The sequence below is a fragment of the Filicampus tigris genome, chromosome 15 (assembly GCF_054856515.1).
Source record: "Filicampus tigris isolate MCC_2025a chromosome 15, RoL_Ftig_1.0, whole genome shotgun sequence".
NCBI classification, from domain to species: domain Eukaryota; kingdom Metazoa; phylum Chordata; class Actinopteri; order Syngnathiformes; family Syngnathidae; genus Filicampus; species Filicampus tigris.
This window is the reverse complement of record NC_141231.1, coordinates 10,859,360-10,882,232: the sequence shown is the minus strand read 5'-3', so window position 1 is coordinate 10,882,232 and position 22,873 is coordinate 10,859,360. Positions and strand designations below refer to the sequence as shown.

At 41.2% G+C, this 22,873-nt stretch overlaps 1 protein-coding gene across 2 annotated transcripts in view; it reads left to right on the top strand.

The window, feature by feature from the left end:
- The window catches only part of LOC147135460 (uncharacterized), a 69,893-nt gene extending 47,370 nt beyond the window's left edge, over nt 1–22,523 (top strand). For both annotated transcript variants that reach the window (XM_086053856.1, XM_086053855.1), the window contains 5 exons: nt 4,378–4,428; nt 4,511–4,606; nt 5,530–5,678; nt 20,905–20,982; nt 21,138–22,523. In XM_086053856.1, coding sequence (XP_085909982.1) covers nt 4,378–4,428; nt 4,511–4,606; nt 5,530–5,678; nt 20,905–20,982; nt 21,138–21,160 — 397 coding nt within the window. In that variant the 3' untranslated portion in view covers nt 21,161–22,523. The remainder of the gene's footprint in view (nt 1–4,377; nt 4,429–4,510; nt 4,607–5,529; nt 5,679–20,904; nt 20,983–21,137) is intronic.
- Nucleotides 22,524–22,873: the final 350 nt, after the last annotated feature.

Sequence of the window (22,873 nt, the reverse complement as noted above, 5' to 3'; positions counted from 1 at the left end):
AGTGAGCATTCTCCAAACTTCAGACAGAAAATGTGATGCATCATTGATTCCTGTGGTAGCTTAGAATAATTGAAGGGAATTCAACCCAAACATATGTTTTTCAATCAAATTTAATTCAAAGGAACAATGGAGGCGAGCGTCCAGATTCGGGACATCCAGATGTTAACCAAAATGAGTGCTTGAAGCCTCCAGTCTGCCCTGAGAGCAAAATGTAAACCTACAGACAATGACATAGGAAGACACCACAAAAACAAAAGTGGGGATCCGTATTGATGTTTTCACTAAGCCACACCCCTCCAATTGCAGATTGGCCAATCACAGTGCAGCACGGAGCAGCGTTACAACGCTTGAAGCTCTGTTGAATTCAATGCTATGTTTTACTCTTCAAAATGCAAAAGAAATAGTAGTAGCTTTGCCTTGTTGCCGTTTATTAAAGCGGAAGTCAACGCAAACATTTTTTTTTTTTTTCAAGAATATGTTCTATGCAAGCCCACTAGTTGAAACAAGGCATTATGATAAATATTGCGTTTGTGGAATAAGTGTTAGTCCACTAGTTTTCAGCCATCTCCGGGGGCGGCCATTTTGTCTTCTGTCGACTGAAAATGAAATCACAATTGCTCACAACGACCAATCACGGCTCAGATTCAGAAAACAGGTCAGCAAGTTCCTTTTCTTGGATCTCGATAAAGCTATGTGGTCGTCTGCAAAGTGGGACGAGTCCGTCAAGAATCAACAGGCTCACATATTTTTTTAGCACATTCATTTTAATAATGATTAAACTACCGTGTACTTGTTTGATCTGCAAGCGCTTTATCTGCAAACGCTGTCGTTATCCAGTTAACCAAAATGATAATGTTAGCCATCAACTTAATGGAGTACTTATTCCTATAGGACTCATGAGAACAAAATACAGAAGAAGGGAAGATTAATGGCCTGCAATTATTGGATGTCTCCAGGTCAAATAGCTGCTGTCTTTTGACTCTGTTGCTATAATATACTGTACATACAGCATGTCAAATAGTCAACTTTGAACAAGCTGTTGCAAATAACTGCAGTCGTCTTGTGCCAATAAATGAAAGCAATTAATTACCCCTGCGCCGTCAAGAGGAACGCTGGCCCCGTCCTGCCTTTGGTAAACGTTGTGTCCATACTCGGTGTTCTCCGATTTGATCGTTTAGCGTCTGAACTAGGGTTGGGCGTTTGAACTCAAGGGACACATTTCATTTTTACAATTCACAGATGGGCCAACTGATTTGGAAATGAGGTACAAAAAAAAAAACGTTAAGTAAAAAGTAACTAAAATGTAAGATTATAGTTAATTTTTGTGATTTAATAATCCATTTTCATATTTTGTTGGCAGTAAATTCAGTTATAATGAAATGAATGTAAACTAAATGTTTTTTTTACTTGTAGGTTTGTGTTTTTTGTAAAACTTTTAATAATATACAAATTCATGTAAAATTGTTATTAAAATCATTTTGTAATCAATAATTTAATACAATAAAATGTTAGGAATCAATGTTTTGTACTATTTTGTATGCTGCAGTATCATTTTTTATTTTATTGATTAAGAATAATTAATGCTCATTTTTAAATAGCATTTATTTTGTTTTTCATTTACTTATAATTCATTTAAATATATCCTTATCTAATATTTTTTTAACATTTACTACAAATAAATTAATTAAAAAAAGAACTGCAAATGAATGAATACTTTACAATTAACCAATTTCAGGGGGAAACAACTCGATAAATGCAACAAATGTTAAAAGGATTCTTCAGATTAATTATTACATATAATACAAGTAGAACTAATGAACCAATTATTTTTTAAATATATATGCATATCCTATTTTTTGCATTTTATATAACATTTAACATAACTTTTTTTCCAAATAATACATGCTCGTGTTCTCGTTTAAATTTACAATTACTTTATATATAATCAACAAATTATTTGATTTAAAGATATAGAGTAATTTTTATCTTTTTTTTTTAATCTGTTGTTTACAATAAATCAGTGAAAACATATTAAAGGAAATAGATGAATTTAAAAAACTGAAAAAATATTGAGTACATTTTAATGAACCAATTGTAAGGGAAGAACATGTAAATAAATGCAACCAGACTGTTGATCATGTAAATGCTCGATACATTGCCCACCACTGTTCTAAACAACAGATAATCTAGCCTGAGAGAGTGTCTTGTTGTCTTGTCTTGCCTTACATGGCACAAAACTAACAAATCTGTAATCGGTAGAGAAAAAGTACACATTGTTCCGAACATGTTTCATCGGGATTTGCATATTTTTGATCGAGCGTGCCAAATATCAGGAATCAAGCATTAATCGCTGGACGAGAAGCGACATGAAGTGATGCCTCCAGTGCAACAGGGTCCAAATTTTAAACTTTTGAACTTTTGTCAATGTATAAGCCGTTTGCAGAGGCCTTATTTTATGTTTAAATCTTATCAAACATGTATTTACCTGGAATATTTTCAGTCAGATTTTAACTGTCATAAAAGCGAAAAAGTGAAGCCTTCCCCCCCAACACCCCCCCTACCCCCAAAAGCCATTCACCTATTTAGATTATGCAGGGAAAAAATGTCATTACTTAGCCAGACCTGCAAATTTCATCCGATTAAAATAATTGATCGGCTCAGTCAGAATACATTCAACAAAACGTATTAGAGCATGAATGAAAAAACATAGTAAGGTTGTTTGTTAATGTGACATTTATCTTGTTTTGATGGGGAAAAAAAGCTCTTCAAGTTTGAAAATAAATTAAACGTTTTATTATCCATAGTAAAATGTCGGTTTTAAATCACAATTCACATTAACTATCAAACAAGTGAAGATCCCTTTTTTCCCAACCTCCCCCCAAAATACACAATAAATCCATTCAGATTATTTCAAGAAAGTGTCGTTTATTGCGCCAGACCAGCAAAATTGACCTATTTTATCCCACTATTACAATTCATTGAATGAGCTTCAACAAATGGTAGTTCAGGGTGACTAAAAAATAAAAACTAAAAAAAGGGCCCCAACTGTGAATCGACATAATTTCTTAAATTAAAAAAAAAAAAAGTACAGGATCAAATACAACTTGAGGTATAACTGGTTTTTAATATATAAAATAATAATCATTTATTATCAACAGTAAAATGTTGTTTTTAAAGCTGATAAAGAGACCTTTTTCCCTCTAAAACTTTATAAATCCAGTTTAGAGAAAATGCCATGTACATGCCCGACCAGCACATTTCATAATCAATTCACTGACTCTCAAGAAAACATAATAAAATGTGTACACAATAAATAGCAGGGCCTTTTCTTCTTTCGGGAAAAGGGCTCTTTAAGTGTAAATTATTTTGGGGCCAATTAAATGCTGAACAAAGAGCCAACGAGACACGCCGCCATTTAAACCATCAACCCAAACCTCAGAAAATGACGGCGTCAAACCAAGGCCGCTAACTAGCCGTGTCTCCCCGTCTGCATGTCTCTCGTCTGTTGCGGCGGCTGCCATTTAAAGGCGGCCGCTTGGTCTCTTGTGTTTTTACAAGATATGGGTCTTATTTTTCGAGTAATTGTAAGGCTTTGACATTTGAGTCAAGTTTGTCGGAGTTGAGAGGTTGTCGCGTTGAAGAAAAACAGGGTCCGATTGCGAGCAGGCCCCCTTTCACACATGCTAATCAAAACACACACACGCGACACTTCACGACTTGACACGTTGTCGTGAAGTCGGCAGCTGCCACTTAGCAACTGGGTGCTGCCACTTCACAACATTTAATGGGCAAGAATCCATGAGGAAAACGTTTTTTTTTTTTTTGTTTTTTTTTTTGTGACGTAACGTAACTCACGGCGCACCAAAAAACAAAATGACGCAAAATGAATGTTGAGTGAAAAGAAAAAATCACATCTCAATGTACGTAGAATACTTCTTAGTTTGAAATATGTTCAGTTTAAAAATGGAGTAGAAAGTCTGGAAGCTGCTAGAAAGATTTGAATGTAGCCTCACGTCACTCCTCCCTCCCCGCCCTCACGTCTCTCCCCCAAAGAAACGCCCCCTGCTCACTAGCAGCATGTCAAAGCTAGCTACGTTGCTAGCATGACTTGTTCATGATGAGCTATTGCCAAAAACAAAATGCTACCAGTTTGATGATGTATTTTCTGGCATGTACAATGCAATCAAATAGAAAGTAAAAGAGACGATCAACTCAGCCGATGACCAGAGGGGAACGGTCACGTCGTTTTCAGTGATTGCAGCTGTATCAATCAAGGGTGTACCAAGTCAGCTGGGAAAGGCTCCCGCACATTCGTGCGACAGAAAAATGGATGGATTGACTAATTCCCAAACTGCTTCGTAACTGGGCATTTTCAAGAAATGTTCCGGCACGTGAGCGGCTCAATGAAGGGGACGGCTCGGCGCGTCTGTGAGTCATTCCCTCGTCTGTCCCACATTGGCTTAGGCACCGCAGGCCGGCCGACTCAGCACATGTTGTTCACTCTTTCCAGAGTTTTCCTGCGCAGCCCGCAGTGTGTCATCCACACAAAGTCTGACCAGAAGATGAAATCTAGGACGACTTCACAATCTTCGTCCGGGCGACGTCTGTGGGTTCATTTTGGAAACATTGCTTCATTATTAACACACGTGGTGGACGTGGACCACATATCTGGGAGCAGTTAGTGTCCCATGCTAACGTGCCCAGCGTATGTTAAGAAAGCTTTGTGGGAATGTCATTAGGGTGAACCGTGTCATTACTGTCTGGTGTCATTATATTACAATGTACAATACTGACATATTTGAGGTCAAATGTACCATATGTACATCCTCATGTTGACCTATTGTATCATATTTACATCATACTTTGTGTTCTACACACCTTTACTATACTTCATATTGAAGCTCTAAACAGCTGTAATGGTCATCTCTGCATTATATTTAATGTATGCGCCACTAATTGCCTCTGGTTATGTCATTTTTTTAAATGTACATACACCTCAAGTATACTAAACTTTTAATGTAGCATGTTTGCATAATTAATGTATGCAGGGACGTTTCTTGTCACATTGGGGGCCCTGGGCAAGACTGACCACGGGGGCCCTTGCAGGCCCAAAAACACCCAAGATCGTCATTCAAGATCAGTGCACAATCGTGAAAGAAAACTTGAAATACGATATAACATGACAAACACAACTGAAATATGTGACATTTTCTGAATGACAAAAAAACAATGAAGCAAAAACATTTTTAAAAAGCCCTGAGGGGGGCCCCCTTCCAGCTCGGGGCCCAAGGCCCCGGGGCCTTGTGTGGCTACCCTGTTGCTATAGCTATGTAATTTTTAATGTAGATACACCTCTAATATACCATGTTTGCATAATATTTCAAGCATGGATCTTTAACGCAGAATATACTATAGTATTTAACATATTTATACCAATTTAATGTCTACGCATGTGAATGGATTCACGATGAAAGTAATGTGATGCGTAGCTCGCAGTTGTCATGATTTTGTCTTGTTCTGAGTTTGCAGATTCCATCGCTCATGGCTCATCGCGCATCGGCTCCTCCTTCCGCTCTGCCTGACTGCAGCCGGCATGTCTTCCTACATTTTGGGTTGTCCAAAGAAGCAGCAGTCCCGAAGAAGAGCTGCGTGCCACATGGGCTACACTCCACCAGACAGTAAGGTCAACAAGGGCAGGCACGGCCGCAAAAACCAGATTACGGCTTCAAAGCATCATTTCCGATAGGGATTACGGATTCAAGATGCATTTTTCAGCAATTGACTTCAAAGTACATTTTCTATTAGGGTTAAGAGTTTCAAATTCAGATTTGAAGCCGGGGGGTAGGTTTTCAGTGAAGGGTTAGGGTTTCTGATTAGGGTATGAAGATATTGTTAGGGTTTCAAGCAATAGATAGTATTCAATAGATAGATTTCAAATTTGGGTCTGGGTTTCAAATTAGGGTTTTTACTCAAGGTCATGGCTTCATGTCGGGGCGACATGGCTCAGTGGTAGAGTGGTCGTCTCCCAACCCAGAGGTTGTGGGTTCAATTTCCGGCCATTGTGACCATGTCGAAGTATCGGTAAAAGAGGTACAGTGTGTGAAGCGCGTTCAGTACCGAAGGTAGGGTTTTAAATAAATGTTTTGAGCCTTGGTAAGGGTTCCTTCCTACTTGGGGTTTCAAATAAGAGTTAGGACTTCAAAAAAAGGTTGGGTCTTTTTATTTTGGTTTCAAAGAAAGGTTAAGGTTTCAAATTGGGGTTTTATGGTAGGATTAGATGTTAGAATTAGGGTTTCAAGCCTGGGTTAGGTTTTCAAATGTAGTTTAGCGTGACCTTCAGATTCAGGTTATTCTAGTTATTGAAAGCAAACCAAATAATGCAAACTGAAATTGAAAAAAACATTTTCATGAATGAAGTAAAATAAAAATGTGTTTGTAAAATACAATGCCTCACTCAAACTCCGTTTATATAATCGTAGCGATTATGTTCTTAAAATGTTTTTGTCTTTGGCAATTAATTTCATGCATGATCTTCTGTCTTTGTCTCTGTCTGTCTATGCAGCTGTCTATTTGTTGATCTTTTTTAATCTTGCACACAAGAAATACTGCAGGTTAAACAAAAACCTAAAACAAATACTAGAACTCATAAAAACTGGATTTTAAAAACAAAAGTCAGAATGAAATTAAAGCTAATGCCAAATCCCAAACAATTTGAACCCTGCATCAGATATGCTGCTGTTCGAGTGAAATTGTATGATATTGTATGATTAAAAATAAAAAAATTGAATTACAAGCTTGATCGCGGAACGAATGAAACTCCATTTTGATGATGATAACACGTACTGTACTGTACAGTGTACGCAGCCTGCTTTTGCATGCAGCACTCGCTCCATCCATCCATTGCAAACGTCCCGTCGAGGCCTGGCGGCTCTCTCGTGGAAAATGTGAGCGCTGCGCACCGCGCCAGACACCTTCGATAAACACCACGTGTGAGAAACCGCACACTTCGCATCACCAATTGTATTTCATTTTCATCTCAGTTGGTCACACACCACTGTTAGGAATGTTACCGGTAAAAGTCCTAATGAGAAAAGTTGCTCACTTTAAAAAAAAAAAAAAAAAAATTCATCATTGACAAAAAAAAAAATTAAAAATCCACAATATTTTGAAAAAAATTGTCAGATTAAAAAAAAATAAAGTGGGAATGTTATGGTGATAGTTGTAAAAACAAATTGTGCTATTTACGAGTAAAATGTCCATCCATCCATTATCTATACCGCTTCTCCTCACAAGGGTCGCGAGGCGTGCTGGAGCCTATCCCAGCTGTCTTCGGGCAGTAGGCGGGGGACACCCTGAATTGGTCGCCAGCCAATCGCAGGGCACACAAAGACAAACATCCGCACTCACAATCACACCTAGGGGCAATTTAGAGAGTCCAATCAACTTACCGTGCATGTTTTTGGAAAGTGGGAGGAAACCGGAGTACCCGGAGAAAACCCACGCAGGCACGGGGAGAACATGCAAACTCCACACAGGGAGGCCGTGGCCGGGATCGAACCCACGACCTCTGAACTGTGAGGCGGACGTGCTAACCAGTCGATCACCGCGCCGCCCGAGTAAAATGCCATGGCGCAAAAAGTCATTAAATTGCATGGAAAAATATTATAGCGTTACAAGAAATGTGTTATTACTATCCATCCGTTATCGTAGCCGCTTATCCTCACGAGGGTCGCAGGCTTGCCGGAGCCTGTCCCAGCCGTCTTTGGGAAGTAGAGAAGATCAGAACGTTTTGAAAATAGCCTGCATCACATTTTTCACGAGAAACGTTATGACAAGAAAAAGAATGTGAAAATAATCATGTTTTTATGAAAAATATAATTCATGAGAAATAAGTCATGTAACGAGAAGTCATAATGTGAGGAAAAGTTGTCATTACGTTGCAATGGTATGCGAATAGTCTTCTATTTTTTTTTTTTTTTTTTTTAGAAAAACCTAGTGTCAAATATGAAATATTCAAAGAATTTGGAACACTCTGAAATTTCACAAAATGTCATTATTATGAGGAAAATTTGTAATATTATGCCAAAAGTTGTAATGTTATGAGAAGGGTTGGTTTTTTTTAACATTACATATGAGAGAAAAGTCATAAAAATCTGAGGAAATGTTGCAGTGTTACGTTGTGAGAATACTCTTCATAAGATGTCGTAATATTACAAGAAAAATTCATAATGTTGTAGGGATCGCTTTGATTTAGAAAAGAACAAGTCTCAATGTTATGTGAATAGCCTTTTAGTTTTTAGAAAGACTGTCAACATATCAGATATATTATATAAATAATCATAACGTGAGTGTTGCAATGCAATGCAAATGGCGTTGTATTAAAAAAAATGAAGAAAATAAAAACAGTACTGTATGAAAAAAAAAAAAAAAAGTCATGTTATGTGAAAAAATCCTATTGTTCTCTGAGATCTCTTAAACTCTGTCCGACCTTTTGGACTTTAAATTAAACATACTTGGTAACCGTTTTACCTTGAGGGAAAATAAAAGATGGCTAACAATAGGCACTATTGTACAGTGGAAAAGTTTAAGCGAGGCGGCGTGGGAGGTGGACAAGCACTTTCCACAAGTTCGGAGAAAAAAAAAAAAATCATGAATGTGAGCACAGTGGCAGAGAAACATCATCAAATGGTGAGCTCAGCCAGTAAAATGCAAAATGACTTCACCAATTTTTCTGCACGATTGGACATTTCACGAATGACATTATAAGAAAACACGACTGACATTAAGCATGTGGCTTTGGACCGTTTGAAGATGTTCAGCGCCTAACTCATGGTTTAGAGCAGGGGTCTGCAACCCGCGGCTCCGGAGCCACATGCGGCTCTTCCGTCCTTATGTCGCGGCTCTGCGCGGCTGGGGAAAATAAATGATCGGTGTCTGATTGAAATGAGATCAAAAAGCCTCACCTCATCATTTCCCCCCAAATACTGTATTTCTACCTCCTACCAAATCACTCCGCTGTCAAAATGCCCCGACACGCTGGACCACATTTAGTTCCGTAAACACTACATCGTTGAGTGACGACGTCTCTTTTTCTGCGCATTCGGGTCACTTTAGGGATGCATATGTTCACTCACACACGAAAGAAACCGAGGTCGCATTTATAATGTAATCTGAACGCATACAGAAAAAAAATCTGGGTTTTTTTTCCAAAAAAGACGGCAGATTACAGTCCTACGTAAAGATGAAGGTGTCTTCCCGTAGCCCTGATTTGCAGGTTCAGGAGCAGAAGTCCCATTAACCAGGTCAAATATATATTCAGGCAGTTATTTTGCAAATATTTATTTTCATTATTCAGTAAAATAGTGCTCTTTTATCCATTGGATTTTTAAATTCAGGTCAAGCTACACACTCCGAAAGCCCAAAGGATGACGGCTCACGGCATTTTTGTTTACTAGATTTAAGAATAATTTAAGAATAAATTCAGTTCCGGTTTTTTTTTTTTTTTTTTTTTTTTTTTTGGTAAGAGTTCAAAACGTGTTCATTTAATAAATAAACTGTGACCTTTCCATGGAAACCAGGTTGAAATGGCTCTTTGAGTGTTAAAGGTTGCCGACGACTGGTTCAGAGCATCCATCACAGAGAGAGACTCATGAAGTACTTTAATACAGACGTTTTCAGTTTTAGTCAACTAGAAAGTCAGATAGAATTAATCAAGAAACATTTTTTTTTCTAAATGTACGACATTAAATAAATAGCCAAATACAACAACATTACGTTTTTTTGTTACATTTTTCCGTATTCTATGGTATTCCGTAGTATTCAGACTTTTTTCTCTTCATACATTACAATGTTTTTCAGAAAAATGGCTTTTGTCATTCAGCTACCGCATTTTCTTGTAATATTGCAGATTTTGCTAGATTTTTCCTCGTTATTTTTGGACTTCTTTTTTTATCCTCAATGCAATGTTTTTGGGGAAAATGGCTATTTTCATCCGTTTCCACATTTTACCACAACACTACGTCTTCATCCAGTAACATTAAGACTTAACTTGTAATGTGACTTTTGTCATCATAAATTACAGCGTTTTCTCAATAGGTTCTAATTTTTTCTCTTAATACAACTTTTGAAATTGAAACATTCTCACATGTTTTTTGTAAAAAAAATAAAGCTTTTTGGTACTTGTAATGTGACTTTTCCCCTCTTAAATTACATTTTTCTTAATAAATAAAAGGTATTCTCATGTTACATTTCTCGTAAAATTTGAAATTTTTTTCTTGAAATTTTTGCTAAAAACTGTTCTCCTTCGTAGACTTTGTCTATTAATATTTTCTTGCAAAATTGGGGCATTTTTCTTTAAAAAAATTGACTTTTTAATACATTGGTGATCATGTCTTTGATAATATGAACAGCTAAGTGGTGCTGTCCGACACTTTATTAATTCTTGATTACACGTTTTGTCTACACTCAAATTCAACATCTGCTCCGAACGTGTTGCGGCAACCGGGGCGAGTGTGGGAAGAGGAGGGAAGGGAAAATAGCATGCGGGAGCTCCGGTGAGGGGAATATGACTGGAAAAGACGCCAGAGCCCTGGAGGAGACCATAAATCCGGAGATGACGCTCTAAAAACAGAAGATGTGGAATAAGCCAGGCACCGACGATGCTTGCTTTAAAGAGCAAAACTCGCATGGGCAGATCCAGACACGTTAGCCGTTTTATGCTGAGTCAGCATGTGAAATGTACTTTTCAACTTATAGATATACCACGGTGCTTTGCCATACGAGTTTATTTCCAGGCACCTCGTACATGGAGATTTAATGATGAGACACAGAAGAAAACTGTTGAACATTCAAAAGTTTTTCGAGAAAGTCAAATTATTTTCACCTTGAAAGCGTATTTTGCATTTCCCGTTCATCGAAAAATTTTACCTGAAGACCCAATATGCTTAACTTTTTGTAAACTGGGGAAAACTGCATCTTGTTGCCTCTCCGAATAAAACGTTTGGAGTCTGAGTGAGGACAGAATAATCCAGAAGAGCCCTTACTGATATTTCCGAGCACAGTTGTGCGATCTCCTGCTATTCTCAGCTGCCAGACCAACTTGTGTTAGTTTATTCTAACCAGAAACACTTCTGAGATTCAGTTCACTGAGTGCGCTCACATAATAAAATCAGCGAGTATTGGATGCTTAGTGAGGGAGGCGGGACCGTAGCTGCTTCTCCTGGGTTGCAATTCAACACTTTCTGGTCCACAAAGTATTCTGCGGGTTCCTGGCACCGCACTGCACGATGGGTGGAGCAGAGGTAAGTGCTGAAGACTTGCTTAAGGGTCAAACCGCCTTAAATTTTGGTTGGGTTGAGTTTGACTGGGTGAAGCTTCCGAGGACAACTGTCCTGTCTCAAAAAGCATCAAGACTTTTACACCCAATACAAACTTTAAACCTAACTAGAACCCAAAGCCCACAGCCTAACTCTGACCCTAACCCCAACCGTATGAACCCTAAACCCTGATCCTACCTTAAACCCCGATCCCTAACCCACTGACTTCTTACTGGAGGCCTGAAAGAAAAGTTGTGGCGAATTCCAGCTCGTTTATCAAGACGAGACGACGATGATCGTTTTAGCAGGGGCAAGACGTCTAGCAAAATGACATACCGCTCGCATTCTTTCTTTTGCTCCCTCCATCACAATAAAAAAATTGAAGCCGGTATACCAGTTATTGATATCGCTGCTCATATTATTTGTGGGAGGGTTTCCCTGGATTTACAGATCCCAGATGTGTAGTGAGTTTAGTGGTCCCTGTAAGCATCTTGGGGCGAACTTCAAACATTGGCTGCGCTCGACAATCCTGACATCTTTTTAATGGTGATGATGATGATGATGATGACAACTTGCTTGTTATGACATCGAACACACTTTTCCTAAGTGTAAAAAAACTCAGCCTCAACTAGCTCTGACCATGACATCACTCGAACACTAACACACTAACCCTAAACCACATATCCGAACACACTGACCCTAAACCTAACACCAGATTCTAACCATTTTGATATCACTCCCCCTCAAAAATGTGCCGTATTGCCAATGAAGCTTGTTTGAATGGAGGCAGAACAAATGATGGGATTAGGAGGCGTCTATCCTGCATCTCAATACTGGCCGCCCCTCCCATCCCGCAGATTTGCTATAGTCATGTCATAGCAGCAACATACATTCACGTGGGGGTCCGCAGGGAGGCTGAGGGCTACGCGGTGCAGCAACCAAAATCTTCCTTTCCCCCTCTCCGTCATACCCATTCCAAACATTATTATCTGCACCCTTTCTCGTCGTCTTGTTTGCTTTTTCTCGAAACAAGGCGGGCAGTGTGTGCTTTTTTTGTTGTTTTTGAACAAAAGTCCTCGACAACTGCTGCACATTTGCCTGGCGTCGTGACTTTCCAGCAAATTCCATTGGCGAGGCTCCCCTTCCCCTGCTTCGCCTGCCTCGTGTTCTCACAGCTCAGCTTGCACGTTTTCGCTCTTTTTTTTTTTGCGTGTGCTTATTCTCCTTTCTTATTTCTCCTTTCCACCCTCACACCTCCTTGCCCAGAGGGGCGGATGTAAACACGTTACTCTACTACATGCTTATCTCTCAAATGGGGCCATAAAAGAAGAAACAGAAAAAAAATGGAAAGTGCCTGGAATGGCTCACCAAATGACACTGAGACGACCAATTTGTGGTTTATATTCCCGCCCATAGCTAGTGGTTAGTAGTTAACCTGTCAGAGAAATCCATTTAATTTAGTGAACGTTGGATTTATTCTGACCGCCCGCTCATAGTTAGCTCATTTCGATAACTAGTGAGCCACCCGCTTGTGGCAGCACTGAAATTTTCAATTGAAGGTTAGCAGTTAGCTAGTTAGGATTTAGAATGCCATAACACCCATTTAATGTAGTGAACAGTTGATTTTGTGAGTTTAATGTAGTCAAAATGAAATGATAGTAACAAAACTCCTGTTCATTGATAGCGGCTAGCTTGCTAACCTTTAAAATGCTAATTGTGGAACCGTGGATTTAGTGAAAAGTTCAACTAAACTCTATTTATATTGCACTTTTACAACATCTGCAGCTGTAACAAAGCACGTTACAGAACACGAGATAAAACAAGTATTCAAACAAACCATCAAAATCAGTTTTTCCATTGCTACATCGACATTGTTGTTTGAAGCGGTTATAGATGAAAGAGTAGGGATTTGAAGTCGCCTTTCAGCGGTTAGGTAACTAGCCTTCAGAATTACAGAACAACCATTTAATTTAGGGACCGGTGGGTTTAGTTTGACTTTATCCATCCATCCATTATCTGTACCGCTTCTCCTCACAAGGGTCGCGGGGCGTGCTGGAGCCTATCCCAGCTGTCTTTGGGCAGTAGGCGGGGGACACCCTGAATTGGTTGCCAACCAATCGCAGGGCACACAGAGATAAACATCCGCACTCACAATCACACCTAGGGGCAATTTAGAGTATCCAATCAACTTACCATGCATGTTTTTGGAATGTGGGAGGAAACCGGAGTGCCCGGAGAAAACCCACGCAGGCACGGGGAGAACATGCAAACTCCACACAGGGAGGCCGGAGCCGGGATCGAACCCACGACCTCTGAACTGTGAGGCGGACGTGCTAACCAGTCGACCACCGTGCCGCCTAGTTTGACTTTAATTCAGTGAAAAGTTTTAAAAGATTCTAACCTCCTGATAGTTAGCTAATTAGTATTCTGAATGCTAGTCAGTTAAATAGTTCAATTAAACGTTAGCGGTTAGCTTGTTATAGCCTTCAAAATGGTGGAACAACTATTTAATTTAGGGATTGGTGAATTTTGTCAACAATTATGATATTAAATGTTTAACAAGGGATGAAAGTCAGATTATAAGAAGTGACTTTTCAAATATACATCTTCATTCTCTTAATATTATGCCTTTCTAATCTCTGTAAAGGTTGTGAAACACTGCTCTAGTATATATTGTGTATATATGTCCCTTTTAAATGTTGCTCATCTGCTTGCTTTTTGATTTTCCACCATCCATTTTTTTTGCCTCCATCAACTAATATGAGACTGAAACCTTTTCACTGGGCTCCATTTGGTTTTCCTTTCGTAGTTCCTAACGGGGAGACGGCTTTGACTCCGGAGTCTGGCGTCCTGGACGAGAAACAGACATACCCCCGACCACGGCCAACGGGGGTCGGAATGTAAACAGTAGTGTTTCATAAAAGTACTTTTCTCATGACATCCGCTCGCCTCGGAGCGCTTGAAAATTGGTTGGATAATTGCGGAAACGTTATTTCCCATGTCGGAGAGAGTACTGTACATGGATCGTGTGAAGACATTACATTGTGACTGGAAGCTAACAATGGCGGTCATTGATTTTTATTTTCACATTGACCAGTTTAGCAGCCAAACTACTCTGAGAAGCTAAGCAGGGTCAGGCCTGGTTAATACTTGGATGAGAGACACACGCGGTATAACTGGTTAGCCCCCACCCTCGCCAAAACTCAGTCTAGGTTAATTTAAGACTCTCATTTGTCCAGAGGTGTGAATGTGAATTTCAGTGCTTGTTTGTCTATATGTGCAGTCTGATTGACTGGCAAAGAGTCCAGGGTGTACCCCACTTCTTTCACCATTAAGTTGGGGTGTGCTCCAGCTCACCAGTAACATTGAAAATGAATGGATGACACTCCGTATCCAAATAGTTGTGGTCAAGGAGTGTAGACCATCAACCCGTCAACCCCCTTGTAACACCCCTCAATTTCCCCTCAAGCGCCAGGTGTTCTGATGTCGAGACAACCCAGCGCACAGAGTTTATAGTTGGGTATTGTTTGACTTGATTAGTTGCGAACCTTCTAGAAATCCTTTGGGTACTTCCCTTTCAGGTCAGTCAGAGTGTCAGAGTAGGCGGGTGGGGGGATTTGTGAAGGGAGGGGGTCTTGTTTACAAAATGTCAGCTAAAAACATTAGAGCCCACTTCTAGGAATGTTTGCATAGTGTTTAACACCGAGGACATCACGGCGCACTATAATCAGATTTTCCTTGGGGATCGGGAGCAGAAAAGTCCTGGAAGTGGATCCTTAGGTGAAACTCAGCTGATTGGCTGATGTGGATGTTTTCCATAAAATGCTTTGAGGTTGAGTCATCACAGCAAAAGGGGACCGCCTCCAGGGGAGCCCCCCCCCCCCCCTTAACCTCCTCTTCTGACTTACATTTTGCCGGATGCCACCACCCCGCCTGGTCATCCTCATGAACACCGGACCCAAAGACCTGAGAAGGCGCTCGGTTCTGTGTGGAACCCGAGAGTTTATTCCAATCCCCCCGGGGAGATGGTCTCTGGCGGCAGACCATCCAGTCTGATGCACAGGAAACAGATATTCCATTTAAATCTGCTTTTCTCAAATCGTAAGCTTGGAGTCCGCAAAATACTTTGCAATCAATTGGCATCTTATTTTAAAAAGTGGGAAAAGCACTCACTGAGCCGTGAGTGTTTGCGCACATAGCGAATGTTGGTTTTTTGTCAGGGTTCCTAAAAGGTTGCAAAAAGTTTCAGAAGATTGCAGACAGTTTTTCATGTCGCAAAGATATCTTGGACATGCTCAAAATGTCTTTGCGACAAGAACAACTGTTTGCCGCCATTAAAACTGCTGGCGAACGTCGTTGCGACCGTTGGCGAACTTGAACGAACCATGATGTGAATGTTCGCCTCTCAGTGACATAGGGGGCTTTAGGGGTACGCATGGCAGTAATATTGAATTGCCAAAAGAATTAGTGAAGGAACATTTCTCTGTCCCTGGACCCAAAAATTCACACTAAAATGTCACCATCAGAATCGCAGATTCCTCAACCCCCGGAACTGTTTCCACCACTCAGGAGGCTTGACACCGACACGCACATACACGCATGCACGCACACAGGCATGCACACGCCTCCAGCTGGCTTTGGTAGGCCCGCTGTTTACTGAAACAACAGGAAACGCCAACAATTCAGTGTTGGAACTTATTTCTAGGGTCCTCCATCCTCCTCTTCCGTCCCCATAAATGGGACCTTTTACTTCTTGACTTCAGCTGCTTGAGTTATCAATTGCCCTAAAAATCATTCCCAGTCTTTCCGGCAACAGCGTTACTTGGATCAGAACCGGGCCCGAGTGCATCCTCGACACTGTTGGCAAGCAGATGTTTTCCACCTCCACACAGATGGCTTCCTCCGGCCCGGTTTTCCTCCTTGCTCTAGTGATAAATCATCCGCAATGAATACAATCGTTTGTCTCAAAGAATGCCTTTGGAAGTATGTATGGAATGTGAAAAAGATTCAGAGATCTTAACCCGTAGAGGAAACACTTTAAGCCGCATTCTAAATGCTCACAGCCCAGGTCTTTTTCTTTTAAATCTAAGTTATGATGATTTGTTTGTGAGCAGGATTTAGTTTCCAAAGCACTTTTTTTGGAAAGATGGGACGAACATTTGGTAGCTATCTTGACACTGGTGTAAAGCCAGAATTTATTTATAAAAGCTTCCGTTCACGCCAAATATCCTTTTGTTATGATTCATGAAGTGATATGTAAAATATGAAATGTGAAGCGACGCTATGCTACATGATACGAAACCAGTCCGTTTCTTCATGATGTCACTGCAGTGACCCAAATGCACGTGTAAGAATTGGGCCCAATTTTTTAGTGTTCTCCGCGTTTTGCCTCGACCCAGTCCAGCCATTCACATCCTTTTCCATCCGACTCCTCCTGTTCCATCCATCCCTTCATCCTGAATGCTGACTGGTTGTAACGGGGGAAGGGGTTGGGGCTCTGTAGGTGGCTTTGGGATGATGGGAAAAGCTCTTGTAAGGAAGTACCCCCCCGTAGTCCCCACTCTCCTCTACGTTAACGTGTTCACCGTCTGGATTGCGCATTCTTTCCACCTCTGTCGGCCTCCCGGGTCAAGCAGAACCAGACCACCAACCCCCCTTTGTCCTCCTTGTCCTGCCCCCCCCCATCACACACACAATGACGACGACGGTGATGATGCGGTGGCAGCCCGATGGATTTTTGGGGTTTGAATCACACTTTCCAGCCACTTCCTTCTTCCCTCCCGTTTGCCTTTCATCAGGTGCTCTGCGAAAGAGTTAAAGCCAAATGCCTTAAACGTAAGCACATGTGGCAGCCGCTACCAGTAACGTGAGTCTTTCCATTCCAGACGCTCCGATTTTGTCTGCCAGGCAAAACACTCTGATGATGATGAAGAGGAGGAGGAGGCGGAGGAGGTGGGGTGATGTGGTCAGAGAGCGCAAAGATGAAGGATGCTCACTTACATGGCCTCACATCTTTTTCCCTCCAACCGATGGCGTCAGTCCGCGTGAAAACTCCTTTTGTAATACGTGGAACTGAAAGGATACTTTTTGGACACTCATGAACAACGTACAAAAAAAAGCACCGGTTGTTAGTTTTGGCATTTTAGGGAGCATGGGAAGTGGAAATGATAAGAGAAAAATGGGAGTTTTGCAATACAGGTTGCTTGCATGAACGTTAGCAACCCTGAATTTGGCGTCATATCAAGATACTTTCTACTGTATGATACGTAGTTGATCATGTTAAGGAATTTACAGATATTTACTGGGCAGAATAGATCTTCAAATGACAACAAAGTTCAAAGTTGTAGTCTGGCTGTCCGTTTTACAGCCCACTTGTAGTTTTACAACCGAAAGTCTGCATCTTTCCTGCTCCGAATGACATGACAGTTTACTCTGGAAAGAGGGATTCAACTGATAGGCTAATCCTCCAATCATGACACGCCGTTCCCAGTGTGCACTCACGTACCATGACAAATGAATTCAATTTTCTTTAAACCGAGCATATACAATGAAAAACAATCAGGTGTTTTCGTCATGTCTCGAGTTCAAATTCTTTCACTCTGAAGTCCCCAAAAAGTGGCTCCAGTTAATTCAGTTCCAAGTCTCCAAATCTCTGCGTAACCATAAACCTAACCCAGCCTGAAACTAAACATTAACCCTAACTCTAAACCCAACCCCAAACCCTCACATAAGCAACCCTATCCCTAAACCCAAACCCTTATATCCGTCAACGTTTTGGAAGGCTCTTGTGTTGGTGTGGGCTGTGAATGTTGTCTGTAAACATCTGTCCGGCGATGTCGGACTGTCTCGCCATTGCCACGGAAGAACCGAATAAGCGCACTGTGAGCGCCACATTGATTACACACTTTTTCCTCACTGGGACTTTACGTAGTCACTCAGCCTCCGTTATCGCTGATACCGACCCAGACGCTGACTCATCCCACAGCTGCTTTGTGGGGGGAAAAAGAGTGTTAATAGTGTGAGGGCACCGAACAAGAACAAGCACTCTCAAGTCTGACGGGATGCTTTTGGACATGTTGCGGTCAGAGTTTCAGAGCATTCCTCAACTCAACATGTTAATCGTTAACAGCTGATCGCGGCATAAAACGGGCCTTCGTCCAAATTGTTTTGTCTCCTTAGAGCCAAAATGCAGAGAGAGCGCTCCAACACGTTGCAAGTTGTTGCGCAACAATTGAAGAGCATTTCTAAAATGGGCAACTTCAAGGCTCTTGTATAGTTTTTGTCCATGCAAAGGTTTGTTGCATGTCCTGCCAGTGTTGTAGTACATGATGACTGGTCTCAAGACCAGTTTTAGGGTATCTGGTTTTGGAATTGATTGTATGGGGGAGGGTTCGGGTTTTACTAAGAATCCATATCCAGGGTTAGGTTCTGAGACAGACATGGGAGAACTACGGCCCGTATATATGCCATATTTTCATCCATCTCTGTAATCATTCCTAACCGGGTCAAGTACCGACTGAGGTGTTGTGTTGGGTTTAAAAAGAAAGACCACCGTTCTCTTCTGCGATACCGCGGAGCCGCCCTGGAGCCTGCACAACACTTTTTCTTTTTCATATGCGTTCCCTACAGTAACATTGTACTCACAGGCTTACAGATCGGGTACATTCAAATAATGAATTTGATCCCAATTATTCTTTTTGTTCTCGTTCACGCCCTTTGAGTAAAAACAAAGAAATTACCTTGTTTCTCTTGCCATGGGCGCTAATCAAAGTTTCAAGATTTTAGCATTTATTTCTTCTTTCTGTAGCTAACATTCAAAAATCAAAGACTGAAGTATGAATATTTATCTTGAGATCTAGGGCTTTACATTGCTTCAAGCTCTAAGATCCAGTCTCCAAAGTTTCAAAAAAGACCATCCAAGAAGTCTTAGCTTGGTTCTACGTGACATCGTTTTAAGAGCCTGTTTCTTACTAAAGCTTTATGCTTTGAACATGAAGTATACAATCAGTTACAAGACTGTCTGTATGTCATCCTTTCCCTTAATTTTGAAGTGATATCACTTATTAGGTTTTCAAGATTATTGTTCAAGTTTTCCTGGGAGTAAATCCGCGTCCTGGTTTTGGGTTGGGGATAAATTGGGATTAGAGAGGGTTAGGGGTCACAGGTTGGGTTTTGAAGTTGCTCCAAAATGAAGTTCAAATCAAACTGTTTTTCTGCCCATGGATTCTTCCTGGCAAGATTCCGGGATGAGCGTCTTTTAGGCAGGTCAGAAGGTGAAAGGCTGGGAGATGTGTCTCTGTTGAGATGGCTCAGATGATAAGAAGGAAAGAAACTGGACGCCTCAAGTTGAGAGGAAGCGTCATGAGCTCAACCGCTGTCGCCCGAGGTCTTGCAGTGAAGTGAAAATGTGGAGGATGGTACGGGAGTGAATGGGCGGTGGGCGGGCCAACGTCAAGCTAAATCAGCAGGTAATGACAACATGTTGAGTCCTTGGTGTGGCTTTTAATCCCAAAACACGCTGACACACTTGACGCAACATTTTAAAGCTTTGACTCTCCCCGAGACAGCAAGTTTCACTTAAGGCCAAGGTTCGTTTACACGTGTTTGTTTGGCAGCCAACACAAACGTCTTAAGAAAACCAGTTAGTTTTCTTGAAGCCTCCAAAAGAAAAACAACACGTCCATCTTTTTTTTTTTTTTAATGTTTGCTCAAGACACGTATGAACGGCAAGTACGTGAGATGAAAGCTGACTGGCTTCTGAAGTCTCATCAATGGACTGTAACTCAGCCATTGACAGCCCAAACCACTTAAAGTGTCTTTAAACACAGGATTGACCTTTGACGCTACTGTACAGTACGGGACTGGAGACGAGAGGGAAGGGTCGGCCTGAATGCAGATGACTTCTCTGGGAAACCCAAACCCCTTCTAACTCTAACCTTACCACGACCCGAGCCCAACCGAACCTTAATCCTACCCCTTACCCAACAGTTACCCCAGTCCTAACACCCCCAATCCCATTGGTTGGGAAAAAACAGTTAAGATAAAGCAAGTCACTGATTTTTTGGCTTTGAATGACGTGAACAAATTTAGAGATATGAGTGTTTTAACTCAACTCACTTCCCGACAAGCAGCATTTCAGTAGATAGTAAAGGGGGCTTCAAGCTGTTTATCACCCTTCCCGGTTGAAGTTTGCTGTGAAACAAAACATGGACAATTAAACACTTTATATTTATTTAACAACCACAAATGTCTGTTAGCTTAATGCTAACACATGATGAAAAATGCCATAGACGCGGGCTAATAAATAGCATCTGTGCCGTGGTGTTATAACTGTTCAAGCAACGATTCATTTCAATGGGGAAAGATGATTTCCCGCGAACCTCAAGAAAAACTGTTAATTAGATTGGGGAAAGGAGGAACTTTCCTGAGACTGGCTTCTGAAGACGTTCTAAAGAACATCACTCATTTCCCCAAATCGAATCCTAACCTGTACCCCAACCCGATCCCAGCACTTACCCAATATTGCACAGTATGCGTTGATATTTATCAGTATTGCACATTTATTAACTCTCATGTGTCGTTCTTGTAGCTCATCTTCTGGCAGCAGCTCGAAGCTGCGTCGTCCTCGGGGGAATCCGTCCACATCACAAAAGAATTGAACATTCCGGTGAGTCAAACGTTTTTTTCCCGCTGTGGGGAGGAAAACCCTCCTGGCGGGGAGGGGGCTTCTTTTCGGACTCAAGTGTTTGAGGGGTTGATTCATGGAGAGTGGGCGCATTCAAAAAAAAAACTTGCCGGCTAATTGTTGATTGGATGAGGAAGAAGACGATGAGTCAGCAGTATGACGACAGAGGTCCGCGGAGGTCCACGGGGCCCGCTGGAGAGCCCGGCACAGCTCAGCATGCCAAGAACATCCCCGGCACATGTGTCCGACGCGGCTTTGACCTTCATCTTCTCAATCTCATCTTTTTTTTTTTTTGTTTTTGCGAGTGAAAATGGAAAACAGACAAGGAAAAGAAAGTGAGAGGTTGCTCGGAATGTTTGTTTGTTTCAACATGGAAGACAAACATCTGGCAAACACATTCATCCAGATCCCTCCTTGTGCCCTCCTCCCCACTTTTATCTTTTTGTCCCCCTTCACTCGAAATTGGAGCTTTTTAACTCTCTCTGTCTCTCTCTCTGTCCTCTCTCTCTCTCTCTCTCTCTCTCTAATTGTGTTGTGTGTGCTTGCATGGGAAGGACGTCGAACACAAAGTCTCATTGTTACTATTGGGTTTTTTTTCATCAATACAGCAAATGGCTCATGAGGTCAGGATTTCATATGCTTGTTCTTTACTATAAGTAAGGTACTACACCCTAGTGGTGAGGGGAAACAAGCTTCCCCTGCCACCCGCCAAAAAAGCACATTTCTCACAAATCAATCGGGATCGAAGAAGATACGATGACATGGAACATAAAGTTTTACAATTTATAGGACGTGTGAGTTGAATTTCCCATTGATGTGGGAATATAGTAATATAAATTGAAACAATAGAGACAAAATTATCAGATTTGATTGATTCCACAGTGGTGAAACAGGCCCCACACACAACAGAGTAAAAAACATCTGCCCACTGATTGGATATTGCAATTTCCTTGGAATGTTGTAGAAGTGATCATTTGAAAATGTAAGTAAGCACTGGCAGCGATCTGGTGTCATCAATGACGAGTGTGAGAAGTTATTAAAATCATCTGTGTCTGCACATCGATGAATACGATTCAGTAGTAATAATTACCAGAGCTGGGAATTTTACTAAAAATCTGCGGTCCGTTTATCGCCTTCTGCCTAGAGCCACGGTACCCCCCTCCGCCGTCTGTTTATCCGCCATTTTGTCCTGCTGCACCAAATAGTAATTGACTATAGACCGGTCTGACCCACCACAGCCAGCTGGCGAGATCGGCAGATGAAAACATGGGTGGATTTATCATCATCGCAGCCTCACCCGGCATTTCTCTAATTGTATCTCGCCAAGTCTCGTCCACGCTAATAAACGAACGGCATTTTTTAACAACGTCGTTTGGAAATATGATAATCGAATGTGCCGTTCGGTTAATCGGAGTCGAGCCTTGTGTGCTTTGCAAAATTACATAGACGGGAAAAAATGGGCTTCCAACTATGCTTAGTCTGACTATTTTTTTAAGCGTGAAGTCTATTGCCTATGAAATGGGCATCCGTCATAGGCGGATAGGCGGTATGCCTAGCACTGATAATTACATATAGTCAAAAGTAATTTGAGCAAATTATTTATTATACTTATGTCAGAAATGTGTGTATAAAGTGGCAAACCCAACCGTTGTAATGGAGAGTGATCAGAAAGGTGAATGCAGAGTGATACTGTCACCTTGTGGCACTTCATGTGTACTGCCAGGCACCAAGAGCACGCTTATACTATCTGGACTTGTGCAACATCAGCAATTCACAAGCATTGGCACTTGAAAGACAAAAATAATCATCGTTTAAAAAATAAAAACATTTATACAAGAGACATTTTTCATTTTCTTCTTGAATAAACACTTTC